The sequence below is a fragment of the Cygnus olor genome, chromosome 2, assembly GCF_009769625.2.
Source record: "Cygnus olor isolate bCygOlo1 chromosome 2, bCygOlo1.pri.v2, whole genome shotgun sequence".
NCBI classification, from domain to species: domain Eukaryota; kingdom Metazoa; phylum Chordata; class Aves; order Anseriformes; family Anatidae; genus Cygnus; species Cygnus olor.
Genome location: NC_049170.1, coordinates 29,030,700 through 29,047,324, shown reverse-complemented (window position 1 = coordinate 29,047,324; position 16,625 = coordinate 29,030,700). Strand labels below are relative to the sequence as shown.

Here is a 16,625-nt window from a genome sequence, read left to right as displayed (position 1 = left end):
TTTTTCTACCTAAGCTCTAGAAGAAGATCGCTGCTCATCCAATCCAATCTTCTGCCCCACCTGCTTGTATTCTGACATTTTGGAATTGCCTGTTCCTGTACTCTTAAGATTTGGTACTTGTATATCTCTCATTAAGATTAATTGGGTGGGGGGAACCTGTGAAACAGTACAGGATTATTTAAGCAATCCTTTCTTCACTGCATGGCTTTTTGGAAGGCAATAAAAATGTTCATCAGTCCCTGTGGGTAGGACAAGCAGAGCAAGATCTACAAGCTTCCTCCTGGGAGATGGACTAGTAAGAAGAAATTACTTAAATGCTTGGATTCAAGGATTATATTCATTCAGATTAGGTCTGCCATTATTTGCTCCAGTGTGAAGCATTCAGCCTGAAGCATTCAGCAATGCAGTCTTCCATTCCTTTGGCTCAACAAAAGCCCAGTAAATACAGACAATTTAAGGATGTGCTAAAACACGTGATCTAAACTATACCTCTTCCTCAGTCTCTATTTCCAGCCTGTTGGCATCTGCAATGGAATGAAGCTGTGGGGAGTGTTTTCTCTGTCCTCCTGTCCTGATGCTGGTAGCAGCCTCAATGTGCTGGATAACATTGCACTGATGTCTCTGGAAGGTGAGATTTCCCCTGGCTGGTCTAAAAAGAGGCTCATACATTACAATCAATGTTTTCCTTGATTTTGCTGAACATGACAGTACAAAATGCTCTTCATCTGAAAGTACATTTGGTTACTTAGCTTTCAGAAGAAATGAAGGGAAATGGTCCACCTAAAGGGAAGGTCTTTACTGAGGGTTTATCTCAGTTCTGTTTTGACTCCAAATCCTAAAATTGTGAATCAATAATACAATTTTACAACCAAATATAATTCTTTAAATACATACCAAGATTTACATAAGCAAGCTTATGAACAATTAAATACACATCCACAATGTTAACAACACAGGTTAAAGGGTGTGTTTAACAATGCCATTATCTGGATTATCCTTGGACTCAAAATAAGGCAGGAGACTTCTGGGAAACAAATGATGGCCAAAAGAATTTTCTACCTAATCCCTTGGCTTGGTGTTTATAAATAAGAGTGAACATAGCATTCCTTTTCCAGGACAAAATATCTCATAATACCACATCTGATTCAATATTTGAAAGAGAGGTGGAGGACTTAAGAAATAAACATATAAAAAAAGTTTAACTGATTATTAAAATATTTAAGGAAATAAAATATTTCATGAGATTATTTCATAATGTATCTTTTTCTTTTGTAGCAAGATGATCAAAATAAAACATCCAGTGTTGAGAAAAGAAAAATCAGATATTCTTGACTGAAACAATGATCCTTAAAATAAATACTAAGCATTGATGCTGGACACACTGTTTAGACAATTAAAAAATAAATAAATCCCCAAATCTTTCTTGTGGGTAACACTAGTGTTATATTCTAGATTTTATAAATCCCATTTCCTCAGCAGCTAGTTAGTGTTTCATATTCCCCAAGGGTTTTAAGCATTTGTAATCATTGTATCACATAGCCTTTAAAACCTTCACAACAGACTGATGATTAAAGATTGAAGTTGTCTCTGTATATTTTTCTTTCCACATCACTGGAATTGGCTGGTTTTGAGTCAATTTATGCCATGGCCCCAACTTGCAAACTATCTCTAGTCACAACTCCTATGGGTATGACCTCCCATCTGTAGAAATGAAAGGCAAAAGGTTTTCAGATCACAGTAATAAGGAATTTGTCTACAAGCCACAAGTTTCTATACTTTATATACCAGTGCTTCTCCAAGCTTTTTCACTCCATTATGAGAATAAGGTTGTTTCTCCCAAACTTTACACACCTGTTCAGTTACATTGCAGAATGCAAACTGATTCTATCAGTAGCTCACTCTGCAAATCTCATTTGGTAGAAATGATAAGATATTCACAGTAAAATCTGGTGGCAATGTTATACTGTAAAAGGGCTTAATTTTTTCCAACACAAACTATCAGAAGTATGCAGCAGATTGGTAGCATTAATTGCTTTCAGTTGTGATTCCTTCTTCGTTTAACTTTTAACCCCAGGTGCCTCTCTAGGATACTACAGACTGCATCACTTTACCTGAAGGAATATAGGCACTGAAGTGCTGTTGGCTTGTTATAATACACTTCTCTTCTACCATAAAATGGCAGACATAAACTTTCAATAATATACTGAAACTTTAATTATTAGATCAATATGTATATGATGTTCACTACTGTCCTTAACCAGAAAAAGTAACCAGAAAAAAAATGGTCTCACTGTATCACTTGTGACTACATTCATAGTGTGCTACTAGTTCATCATTACAGCTCTTTCAAAACAACATGATTTGGCAAGAACAAAATTAATAAAAATTTGATCAAGCATAAAATGACTGCATTTTGGTTAAAGTGCAGAACAATAGCACAATATAGGTATGGTATAGCTTTTGTTTTTATTTAGGTGTTTAGTATGCTGTAGGTATAAATGAGAGACTTAAACCAAGCATCAACATTGAACCTTTTAGACGTTAATGTGATGATAGCTGTGTTATTATGAGCCTAATGATATCTAGCGCACACAAGAATACATAGGTATCATGCTGGGAAACCAATGATCTGGCTCTCATTTTGTCTGCAGGCAAAGAATATCTCATCAAAGCTATAAATTTCATGAGTCTGTTCCCAAATTTAAAACCCGTAAGGAAATGGCTTTCATGGTTCAACAATTTTAAAGGGTTGCTCTTACTTGGCTTTGTAACAAGGAAATTAATAGTTCTTCTAAAACAAATCAGAATTATGCCATAGCTGCATGCATTTTCATGCTGTTGCCTTCAGCATTTTACTTCCTTTTCCAGATAACATCACTGCGGAATCCATATTGAACTCACTGTGGGGAAACATTTATTACCTGCTATGATTTCACACTACAGCCTTAGATAGGTGATAGAAGTCATTTATTCATTGCTATGTAAAAATTGTTTTCTTTAGGTCATGTGAAATAGAGTCAGTTTCTAATCAACCTTCACTTTCCACAGAGTAAAACCTATCCAGCCTAATGTCAGGGAGAGTTAGCTTCTGTAGTGTGATGCAGAGCAGCCATCCCAGAGGTAGAAGGCTTATGGGACTGCAATAACAAAGAAGTAGTAAAGTGATATACTTCTCTTTCAGTGTCTTTTTCCCTTTAAAAAACTGTTTGCACAAATATTGATTCTCCTGAGAACAAATACTCATGTTTAAATCATTTTCTTAATGTAAAAGAATGACAATGCTCTCTAATGAGCATTAAAATAAATATTGTGTTAGGATTAGCTTACCGTATGTCATATTTCATATTAAAATACCAAAATATGTTTCATTTTTTGGAGAATCTTTATGATTGCACAACATTTAAAAGCCAACTGAATTCATTTTCTATGAACAAAAATTACAGTAATAGAGAAATTTGCTCTTATCTGAGGATAAGTGATTGTGTATAACAGAAAAAACAAAACAAAACAAAAAAACACAAAAAAAACCAGTGTCCAGAGTCCACAAAATCCTGGATAGACCACTGTTCCACAGGGGAGAATGAGCAAACATGGAGCACTGAACAAAAACCAACAGCAATCCATCACGAACTGTACAAAAACTGGTAAATTTGCTTTAATATGAGGAAAAGGACAGTTTCTTCTCAAGCATGGAAAAAGTGATTATCCCCTAAGCCACCCTAAAATAGCTATTACTGGAGTAAATGAAGAAACTGCTATTCCCAACTGGAGACCACCATCACTGTCATACTTGACAGGGATGGAGTGGGAAACAAATAGCTCTTGATCTAGACTTTCAGCATGTGACTTTCATTATTCAAGGACTCCATGGGGGAGGATGAATAAAGTAAAAAGGACATTAAAATTAGCTGGTCTGGAACACATACATATGTGTCTGTGTACATTTACATTCAAGGAACATATTGCTCCATAAATATGGCTGTAGCCAGCTGAATTAAAGCTGTGTAAACTTTTGCTCATCCCATCTCTCTAAGCCTTTGAACATATTCAGATATGCTTTAAGCTTCACCCTACAGGAGCTAGACTGCTTTTGGTACCCAAGCTGGCTTCTGTTTGAGTACAGCATAGACATACCTTCGATAAAAGCCACAGTATTCTGTATCAGGTTTTCAACTTAGTTCTGCTGAGGCATAGCACTGAGCAACATCATGTGGAAGCCACGTAAGCCAGTTGCACCCATCTGCTTTTCCCATGCATTGTGTCCAAAACATTTTCAGACACTGAGAAAAAAATATATGATGAAATTCATATTGTTAGTCTGAACACTCAAGAATAAAAAAAGTCAGTTCAGCAGCAAATTTTAATTCGATCAAGATAATGGAAATAAAGTCATCTATTTTGTATAGTCTTTATTTGACCTTTATAAGACAAATAAATAAATAAATAAATAAAAATCTCTGTTTAGTAAAATTAGCTATACTCAAGGCAACAAACGGGTTTCCTTCATTTTGTGGAAGGGATGAATTTAGGCTGGTATTTTTGAGTCAGTAAAATTTGTTTCACTTCATTCTCAAATTCAGCTGGTTATGATAACAGTGATGATTTTTATTATTTTGCAGATGAAAATTCTAATTTCTGGCATTCTACAACTTTCTGAATTAAATAAATTAACCTAGGGACAGATTTATATTTATCAGCTCTGACTGTAGACTTCTGATAACATATGTTGGATTTCCATAGAAGTAAGATTTATGTGGCTGTTCTTTCTTTATGCAGTTGATATTTTAAGAATTTAAGAAAGATACAGAAATAGTCATTTTAAGCTCATAGGCATTATGAATCAAATGGAACCTTCTGCATCTTTCAACATCTGTACTGTCTTTCTCACTCAGGTGTTTGAATGACAAGTAATATATTTTCATACAAATACCAAACACCAAATATCTACCTTTCTCATCTTTTGCACCTTTACAGTCCCAGTCTGCCACAGAGCTTAGACTCATGGCAAAAGGACAAACTTGGTGCCATGAACTGAACAGCAATAGATCATTTGGCATGACAGAGAACATATCTGCTAATTTCGGTAAGATAATTTGGATGGAGAACCCCAAACATTGACTGCCTTATGGGTGGGGACAGGCAGAGAGTCCAAAACACAGTCATAATCCATCCCAGTCAATAACCTGCCCCCATGCTATGCTACCTTTGTCTAAGCCTTTTGCCATAATCTCTACATAAACCTCATCCTCTCACCTTTTCCTAGATGTTACTTGTTCCACCCTTTAAAACCTGGAAGCCTTGCAGCTCCTTCCAGTGGCAATGTTTCCCATTTTTTTGATCCTGATGATTACTAAGCTCTGAGAACCAAGCTTGACATTCTGGGTTAGCCTAAAAAAAACAGAAACTGCATTCACTGTATTCTTTCCTCCCTTGTGATCCTCCACAGTATTGTGCAGAATATATATATATATATATATAATATAAATAATATAATATAATAATATAATATAATAATATATAATAACTATATTTAATATAATATATAATTAATAATATATATGTTATATATTATATATATTATATAATATATATTGTGCAGGTCCATAAGGTCCTGTGGGGTACATCCCTGTTTCTGTGTTTCCTAATTCTTTCTCTTCCACTACAGTGAAATAAAAATTATAGTCCCCCCTTTTATTCTGAGATGTCTACATTGGTTATCTATACTAAATGGACCAATGCTGAATTTATTTTATATGATAATTTACATGATAACTGCATTTGTTAAAATGAGGTCTAGTGTTATTAAACTCCTGTAGAGTAATTGTGACTGAAATTTGTTGAAGAGCCACACATATTTGAACCTCATGAACCAGAAAATTTATAAGATATTGCTTAATCATTGATGTTTTGTTTTTAAAATACCTGAAACTATAATTTATACTGATGGGATAAATTGAGGATGAATATTATTTACAATCTGATTTAAGTTTATATTTTAATATACACTGTATATTTTAATTTGCAGAATAACAGAAAAAATATGGAACATTGGGAAAAGGTGAACTTTTTCAATTGAAGAAAATGCATTTCTCCTACAGCAAAGAAAAACTTTCCTCATGGGACTTCAGTGAGTATTGCTCTAATTCTGAAACAGAATTAGTAAGATTATTGTTTTCTTCATTGCATGTGAACAATTATCAGGCTACAAACCTACATCTGAATTTCTTGTACTAACCTTCCCACATACTGACCTGCGCAGACTTAAAAGCAGAGGTAATGAGAAAGGTTTTTCTGTTAGGAAGAAGGTGTTATTTATTATTATTTTTTTATTTGTATTTATTTATTTTTTTTAAGATTTTCATACTCGCTTAAGGACTGATGACACAGGTAGAAGTTATTTTATGCTTTTACAATGTAAAGATTGGTATGAAGGGATTAGAGCTGGGTGGGATGGCCTAATCACGAACATTATTTGGCACTTTTTGTGACATTCATTACAAGAAGATCACATAAAGACATGGTTTGCATGGAAGAAAATGATAATACATCATGAAATAGACTAGAAATCACAAGGCATACACACGTAAAATTAATTATTTATGAAAACACACTGTAAGCACCACAAAATCTTTGCCTTCACCCAGTCTCCAGCATTTATTTTAATCATTGATTAGAAGAAATTTCAGAACTTCTTTAAGAGAACATACATTTATCTAGAACGTACATTTATCTAATTTTTAAGTATCAAAGCTCTTGTTCAGAAATATAAAAATGTGTCTGAGTTATAACTATCCTTTAAGGATAACATCACTCATTAGGGGGAGAAAAAAAAAAAGTCCTGTTTGCTTAGTAAGTGTTTTTAGTGATGAATAACTCATCAGCTTTCTACCCATGTTCAAAAAGCTTTTAGAAATTTATTGGTATGGCACGCAGTTCTGATAATTCAGCTTGCAATATAATCACAAATATCACCAGGAGCTACGTAATTAATTCCCCAGTGCAGAATGAATTTAATTTTCAATGACTTTATTGGGATTTTTTTTTGTTATTTTTACAATGAGAAACTATAATCACTGTTACACAACTTGCAAATATTTCAAACAAGACAGCAATCTCCTATTTTTTTGATTTTTTCTGTTCCATGTTCAGCTCCCGAGATAGACTTTCTGCCTCAGTTTCATTTTCATCTTCCTGTAAAAGAAAATGAAAACATGAGCATTAACCAATCTATTGAAGAAGTACACTTTTTGTACTTACACATACACATAGAATTCTGTTCATACTTTTGTCATCTTTTGATAAGCATGAAAAAAATCATCTGTGCAAGCATTTAATTCTGCTTAATAGATGAAATAAAAATAAAATTTAAACAAGTCTAATCATCTGCATTCAAAGTAGAAGAATAATTTAATAAGTAAATGTTTCAGTTGTAGCCCTGACAACTCTACTTGTTGGTTACATAAAAAAAAAATCCTAAACCATACACAGATGGCAAGATATTCAAACATTTTCAGCAGACAGTATTTCACACTTTTCCTTTGTTCTTGACCAGAGGTTTCCACTAAATTATTTTTAAATGCAAGAACTTTCATCATTGTTCTAAAAATTACTTTTGAAAAGCATCTGCCATTGAAAAATGTTTCATTTTTTTTTGAGACCAGATATGTTTACTTCACCATTTGATAAAAGACAATAAATTTAAGTTCAGAGACACTTTATGTGCTGCAGCATCGTATTTTTGTCCCATCTAGCATATTTTCTTGACAGGTCTGCCAATTTTCCAATTACTTGTACCACCATATGTTATCTGAAGATCAGTCAGGTCTAAAATAGGAAACATGAGCATGTCAGGCAGCAGCATGCTTACAATATTCTACAGCTTCAACTCCAAGAGTTGGGCTCATAATTCAAGATGGGTTTTGCTGGATCACACTGAAAAAAATGAAGTGACATCATAATGCCCATCTTCATAGGAATGGATACTATTTTGTGTCCAGTACAAAATCGTGACCTCTGAAGTATAAATTGCAGAAGTCTGAGAAAACTATTTCATAAGGCAACTTGCAAGCTATCACATCATGAACAGGCCTTATCACATATTCAAAGTACAGCCAGTTTTCCTGCCTGCATTTTAATTCACAATACAGAGAATCTTCCTTGCTCTAGAAACAAAAAGGTGAGCAAATGAATAGACATCTGGGAGCAAAGAAGCATTCTGGCTGCTGTAACATCACTCATCAACATCTGAGAGAGAGAAATGTCAAGGACATTAGGTGGGACCCAGAAAACCACAATGTGGCTTCCCGCTTTAACACAGCACCTTCATTCTTCTAGGCAAATGGGTTTATATTTTCACATCCTAGTCTTCCCTTCTCTACACAAAATACACAAAACAGAACAGCAACAGAAAATCTCATTAAAAAATTGTAGTCTCAGATTATGTCACACAACATTGAAAAAAAAAAAAAGAAAAGCTAGTTGCTCTACTAAAGAAGTATATACTCCAAAGCATCCAGTTTCCAAATACTCTCCCCTTCTGGAAGTAAGTTAGACATGAGAAATATTTACATGACTGGCCACTCAAGACTAAATGCATTTTTCTAACTTCCTGGATAGTCATCTCTTCAATTATCTTTAAAACATGTAGTGAGTACTGTGATTCTTCTAGTTCAGGTGAGGAAACACATCTATGCATGTGTGTTAAACCAAAGATTGTTGATGTGTTTAAATTACAAGTGTAGTACATATTGAAGAGTGTAATGTATAGTACACACATAAAGGTCAAACTTCTAATGCAAATAAAGGCTAGGCAGACTGGGAAACAACAAAGGAGCAGTGTGTAACTGAGCTTATATGTACTGCTTAAAGGAGACAAATCGCTGAATAAAAAAGCCATCCACAGAAACTGTTGTCTCGTATTAGAAAAGCAGTAAGGTTCTTTCAGGACAGGCTTGAGGAAAGCAAATCTGCATGTTTCTGTAGATCCTTACCTTCATAAGTCATATTTTGGTGACCTCAATGCCAAATAACCCATCTTTCCAGTACATAACCTGCTGTTATTCCAATGTCCTTCGTCATCCTCCTTCCCAGGGGGAATGTAAACCCTACACAGCCATTCTTTCCCAACACACTTGACTTAGTACTTAGGCTTTCCTCTTTTAGTAGAAAAAGCATGCAGAAATTTCAGAGACTACAGGAAAAGGACCTGGGTCTTACCTTCAGTGAGGACTATAGGAGGGTGAAGGAATATTAGGCAGAACATTAGCTTCCTGAGCCTATTTTCTAGGACAAAAAGGTTTTATCCAGTGAAAGATGTTTCAGAAAATAATCTTCTGTTTTTTTGTAGACTTGAAATGTTTTAATTTTGTGCTCATAAGGTCATGCTTGCTGTCTGGCAGATTTCCTAGTTTGCAGCAGCAGCTGCACTGCTCAGTGTTTTCTGAGAAGCAGAAATGACGGCTGACTGGTTAAGGGAAGTCTAGGATTTGCTCTGCATGAATACTAAAGATGGAAGCACCTGTTTTGGGATATTTTGCAGTATCAATGCTCTTTCTTCTGTTCATCTGCTGCTGCTTCAATGCAGTAAAACATATCCTAACTGGTAAAATCTACTAGGTGAGTATAAATTGGATTTATGTGGTTGACTTTCACATGCAAGTCATCCAAGTTCCTGGCTGTTATTTTGTTATTTTTCATTATTTTGATATTTTCAAGCACAAAAGCTTTCTAAATTGTGTTGTATTAAATCATACTCCACATGGGACATCTTAGTTTTGTAGAGGCACTTTTATTTCATCTCTATTTTCCAAGAACAGAAAGTGTCACATATAATTTTGAAATGAAAATCTAATGGGTGACTTGTTGGAAAGGCATGATGGTTCATCTTTCTTAGGGTATGCATTAACAAGAGGAGAAAATGTTTTCTTTGTTACATATATCGTCAGCCAGATCAGTTCACTGAGCTGTGCATTACCACATGAAAAACAGTGCCAGGGCAAAAGAGATGCCAGAAATAACTGGCAGGGGACACTGGAAAGTATGAACTAACTATTCTGACAACCATGTAGCTTTCCAACAGGAAAAAAAAAAAAGTGACAGCAGTGGCCTGAAAATGACAAATTTGCTAATTACTGAAAATTATCAGAAAATTTTGAGACATGAACTCCTATTATAAAAAGGGTAATGTCACTGCAAGTATAATTGGGAAGGATTTGAAATGCCAATTTAGAGTGCAATTTTTTACCATACTCTAAGGTGTGAAGGCTTGCTATCCTTCAGTTTGTTGATAATGCAAAATTTCTATACAATTTTAAATATTTTCTTTAATAACCCAAGAGGCATCCCAATGATTGCATACACAATACTGAATTTGTTGGAGTTTCTGATGTCATTAATAATGTTTGAATGTTCAGCTAAATACCCTGTGTAACCTAATTATGAAGTAATTATGCCAGACTGAAAATTAAACATATTTAATATATTTGTTTTACTAATTACCACCTACCATTATAAAGCTTTTAATTCTGAAGGGTAGCAAAGGAAAACCTTTTATTTATTTTCATTATCAGTTAAAAACAGTCTGTGATGGCAGTGTGTAAAGTTGCTATTACTGGTTTACGTATTTCCGGTTATAAATACTGGATGAAATACTGAATTCTAGTTTCTGCTTCGCAAAATTCAGTTCACATTGTTTCTGTTAGTAACTCACATCTCTATTTTTCATTATTATTTATTTTGCTTCTAGTCACTCTATGACTCAACTGCCTAGGGCATTCTGCCCTAAGAATCCTGAAACAGATCAGCCCTTTCAGTGTTAAAATGTTAAACCATCAAAGTAGGTCTTGCTAGTAGATGTCACAAATCAAACTTCTTTCAGTATCTTTTCTGACTACAGCCAATTGTAGACTCAAACATTAAGTTAATTTTGAATGCAGTCACATAAAATATGCCCCAACACAGATGTGATGACTTGTAGGAGTAGCAATGGGAAGTGAATCCCTCAAGACCATATTTACTGAGACTATTACTACTCTTACTGAAAAAGTGCATTTAGCAGCCCAAAGGCTATTTTCATGTTGAAATGAATTAAGTTTACTAGTCTGGAATTGTTCTTTTAGATTTACCAAAAAAAAACAGTGAAGAGGAAAAGAACAAAGGGCTTTAAAAATTGCCATTAAACCTAATACTCTACATGAAACATGAGTTCAGAAGCTTCTTAAGCCACAGCCAGCTGGACATCCCATGGGGGAGACCTTCCACACCAGCCTGTTTCTTACACCCTTTCCCCAGGCATTCCTCCACTCCCTGATGGTATCGAGGAACTGGATTAAAGGGTCCTTTGGCTGATTTACAGATTATTTCAAAAGCCCTGGGGACATTTGAACCTCTTGCTTCAAGCTACTTAGTCTACACCTGGTAGTTGAGCATTAGTGGGTCACAGTAACAGAATAGGGCCCAGAAGTTAAAACCGAGAGCCTTCAGTCTGCCACCTAAATAAGCATTGTGAATTATTATGAAAGTATTGAACATTTAGTAGCTCTGCTAAAGTTAATGGGAATACTTTGAAATTTAGATGCCTTTAGGTGGCAAAAACTAGAGGTAAGAGGTTGACATTTAAGTCCCTATTTCTGAAAATTTTGATCTGACAGTTGAGAGACAGTGTGTGCTTCTGCCATATAACTTCATATCCTTTGAAAGCATGTTTAAGGTCAACTACAAATGGTACTCTGAGCAGAGAATAAGCGGCCCCACGTGGAAGGTTAATTTTGTAGTAATTATTGCAGAATACTCCCCTGTAGATAAATTCTGACATGAGAAATATATATATATAAAAACTATATATATATAATATATATATATGCTAGAACTAGGGTTCTGAATGTCCCTTTCTCTTTTTCCCCCTTCAACAAACTTCATTTGAAATGTCTGAGAATTTCTTTTTATTCCATTAGTTAATTATAAGAAATCTCAAAGATAACAGTGGATTAGACAATTCCTAACTATGCAGGGAAATTGATGCTACACTGTACATAGAGCAGATCACACATCAGCTAACTGCATTTCACAGATTTGTGCATTACATGACACCTGTAATTTCTAAAGTTTTATTACAAAAATATTTTTAATAAAGTTAATTTTTTGTTTTTGACCTATGTGAAGTTTAAGATGTGTTTGAACTTAATAAACAGATATATCATAGTATGATGAACATCTGAATAAATGAGCTAAAATAAAATTTGTACTACTAAGAAATGACTGAAGGATTTTCCATGCTATCACATAATCTAGAAGCACCACCTCAAAAACACTCAGGACCAAATTCCAATGTTATTACTTTTTGTACTGCCTTAACCCAAAGAGGTGTAATATGACTAATATACTAGGCTTCAGTGAGGGTGTCCAGCTGGTCACAAGAAACACCAAGTGTTCCAAACTATAAAAAATAAAAGTCTTTAAACCTCTGTAAGGACATAAAGACAAAACAAGAGAAAGATTATGTTTTGTATTCAAGTATAATGAATGTAACTATGCTGTAGACCCCAGAAGAACAAAGATTGTTCTTCCATGGAAGCACGTGGTCAAAGAACCTGTGATATGTACGTTTCCTCCAAACTGCAGAATCTGAATGTCTCATTTGGTTGAACCACAAACCTCACACAACTACTAAATGGTCTCAGTGCTGGAGATGCAGCCAGGCAGGTCACTGCTGCCAGCAGGAAGAACACAACTGGACTCTTCTGAGGGCAGCAGTTTTCCACACTAAAGTAGATGGAAAGCAATCACCCAAGCAGATGGAAAGCAATATTTACTAACTTGGTGTGGTACTTATAAATACAAGCAAAGTCACTACATACAATCAAGATGTTATAGTTCATAGACATTGCAGTTTGTATCTCATTGGGAGGATGTTTGCATATTAGCATTTTTAAAACCTCAGCCTAGATAGCAGGTATTTCATCATCTACCTCACAGATTCTAGACTACAAAACATCAGCTGGAAGCAGGTAAAAATACTAACTCTTCAAAAATACAACAGGACAAAGGGACTTTAGAAACTATGAGAGCTAAATTCTTCCTTTCCAATTTAATACACCAAATTTGGAGGAAAAGGAGTTTGCAGCATTATAAATTGAGAATTAAGTCAGTCTTTCTGTTAAATCAGCAAAAGGTGAGCATCCAGCACTAAAATTCAGAAGTTATTTTTCTTTCAAAGCCCATGCTATCTGCTTCAAATGTATTGCTGACAACCCTTATAATGAAGAGTGGTGCAAAACTACAGAGTACAACTGGAACAGTTCTTTACCAATGGATATTAGAAGCAAATATAAATTTCTTGTGATAGATGACAGTTTTCTGTCACTGCAGCACTACAGTGATAAGGCAGCTGTTTGTTTCCCAGGAAAAGGAGACCCTTGCTACATGGATCATTTTCATAGTGACAGCCTTGACAAGTTTGACATTTGCTTCATGAAGTATTCTGAAGCAGACATCAAGAAAATGCACCCTCTGGGACCACTGGCAAGCTGACAGTCGTACCTTTTAATGTGCATCTCCACTAATTCTTACTGTCATACCCCACCGAATTCCTACAACGAAATCTCAGCTGATCTGGTAACATTCAAAAAATGGAGGCTATAAATGAGCTAAGCATTATAATGTAAATAAACATGCCATTGATTAGTTGGAAGCAGTTCCCCGCCCCGTTTTGTTCAGTGGAAAGAGCGACGTTGAACAACTGCTCGGTGGTTCCAAGGGAGCCCTTCACCACTGCAGTGCAGGGCACGGTGCTCTAGGTGGCAATGCAAGACTGGGAGAACTGTTTTGACACTCCAGCTCCTTTTAAGAAGCTACAAACAGCTGCTTGTTTATCACAAACTCTTTCCTTTAACTTGTACTGGTACAAGAACTTGAAGGCTTTTTGAAATGGTTGTCGGTGTTCTGTATTTTCTACTTCCTTTTTTCTAATTCTGATTATACAGAAAAATGTACCATTGCAAGAGTCCTTACAGCCAAATTTCATGTAACGCTTAATACAGAAGTGGAATTTTATGCCAGATTTCCAATCCTCCATCTGTTTCTCTCATTTTTAGAAGGCAACCATTCCACTGAGTGGTCCTTTTGGCTGACTGCCACTACAGTTGGGATGCTCTTCAGGGCAGGTGGTGCTTGAAACCAAACCATTGTTTTAAAAGTTCAGCTGGTTCTTCTTGAAAAAACAGGAAAATGTTTCCTTTTTAACAACTCATGTCTTTAAAGGTTTAGGTTTATGAACTTTACACAGTATCTATGAATGCTTAACTATTACATGCCTGAAACATCAAGTATGAAATAGATGAAAAGCCACTTCAAGAGGATTGTACTGTGCCTGTACCTGTAGGGACAAGCTTCCTTAATCTCCACTTCAGACTCAGAATGCATGCTTGTCTTTCATTCATGTCTTTCAAGTCTGACCCTATCCCTAAGAACCTTTCTAAAGTAAATTTGTCACTCAGTTATACCACTTATATCTGTGCATATGTAAATATATGTATATATGGAAACCATAAATAATATTTTCTACTTATGTGACAGTATAATCATTATTGTTCTGAATTACAAATTAAAGTTAAAAGTTCCACTATATATATATATACTCACAGTACTACTACAGAATAATATCCTGTACCCTAGAAATGCATACTCTAATCAAATCAAGATTATTTTAAATATCTATGCCTATACTCCTTCCAAATTTACAGTACACATTTACCAAATTATAAGAAGGAAAACTTCTTGATGCTAAGAAATAAAATGTTATTTTCTTACAACAGCTACATGAGAACAAAAGGTTCTCAGGCCAACAATGAGGAATTAACAGCTCTTTTAAACATTTTTATTTCTTAGTACTGTACATAATAAATATACAAATAAAAGGCTATTCTTTTTACTGATCAGTTGTTGGGGCTCTACGTACATCTTGGGAACTACTAAAATGTATTTGAGGAGTTTTTTCATACTTAAATATTTTCACAAATAAGTTCATTTATATACACTTCTATCAAGAGGTCTGAATGTTATTTGTTCCCAAAGTGATTAACAATATTAAATAAAGTATGCACAAATGAGTTACAGAGAAATGCTTCTGCAAACTACAGTTTAGAAATGCTGCCTACAGTTGAAGGCAGCTGAAAGATACTGCACTAACATCAATGAAGTACACTTTTTTAACAGAAAGAGATGGTACTACTGGATGAAAGGAATAAATTTCTCTCTATAACAGAGAAAATCTAGACCCTAATGAAAATGTTTTAGGAAAAACGAGTACATTGCATGCTTCTGATCAAAATTAATTAGAGTTTTAATGTTTTACATTTTCTCTGTAATTCTTTAAATGGTGCATTTATTTCATAGTAATAAACATTCGGTTCATTAAGTAAAGTTCAAAATCTGTGTTACTCGCTACATTTAACAACCTTTGGCCTTCTTCTTCACTATTTTTTGATTCAGGTTTCCAAAGCATTGAATAAGCAATTGATGAACACAATTAAATTTCATGACTCGGCATATTTAGGATTCTTATTTCATCTAAGACAAAGGGCAATTAATCTACCATTCTATACTGAATCTAACTTTAGTGAGCCATGATAGATACTGAAATGAACTTGCAGGAAATGCTTAATTAAATTACTGTAAAAAGCACAACCAAAGTTTTTTTGCTTATGATAAAAGAAAATTAATATTTAATTTTTAAAAAGTCTACTGCAGTATTATAAATTTAATAACTTGGGAATTAATGAAAACATTGCTATAATGTGACAGCTAACAATTCAGAAACCTTTCTTTCTCCCTTTTTTATATTTCATCAGAGCATTTCACCTGAGTAAAGCCATGAAATTTTGTTCAGGTTCAAGGGACAAAAGATGGCGTTCTCAATGGATTTAATATGATAACATAGCAGTCTGAACACCACAGCAAATGCCTTTATTTTAGTCATCTAATTTCCAAAAGTGATATAAAAAATGCTGTGAAAATGCCTTCATATTTGTTATAATTACCACTTTTAATGACAATCCATGAAGTTGCAAATAATAAATGAAAGAAATGAAAAAAGTTGGGGAAGTAGATGGAGGGATTAGCTACAATAACAAATAAAACCTGTGCTACAGACAAAGAAATCAGAGATGGAAGTGGCTTTTACTTTACATTTTTAAGCACAATTCCTTTTTTTAGGTCTCCCAAAACACAAAGTGACATTCAAACTTCTAGTTACCTGAATGCGTTATACCGGTTATTTTCTTTATTTGCAGTGTTATCAAACACTCAGTGGATTTCTAATATTATTATATCATTTTTGACAGCACAGTCTTCACACAACAGTATTTAGATTTATAAACCAATTACTTGATAGGACCAATTCTGCATGGCAAAAGCAGAAAATTTTTTTCCTATTACTGTTCTTTTGGCTCCTGTATATGGTGTGTACTAACAAGGAACTGCACAGTTTAGCACAGTATGAAGCAAAAGGATTAAAATCAGAATTCAACAAAAATAACTTGACAGACTTCTCAATGACTTCAACATGCATTAAGTAAAATCCCCCAAAGAGCATCCTAGTCCAGAAATAGATCCACATCTTCACACTCTCA

At 34.6% G+C, this 16,625-nt stretch overlaps 1 protein-coding gene across 1 annotated transcript in view; it reads right to left on the bottom strand.

The window, feature by feature from the left end:
• Positions 1-7,020: 7,020 nt before the first annotated feature.
• PHF14 (PHD finger protein 14) overlaps positions 7,021-16,625 on the bottom strand; it is a 163,155-nt gene continuing 153,550 nt past the window's right edge. The window contains 1 exon segment of the mRNA XM_040547426.1: positions 7,021-7,191. Within this exon segment, the coding sequence (XP_040403360.1) occupies positions 7,117-7,191 (75 nt within the window). The 3' untranslated portion in view covers positions 7,021-7,116.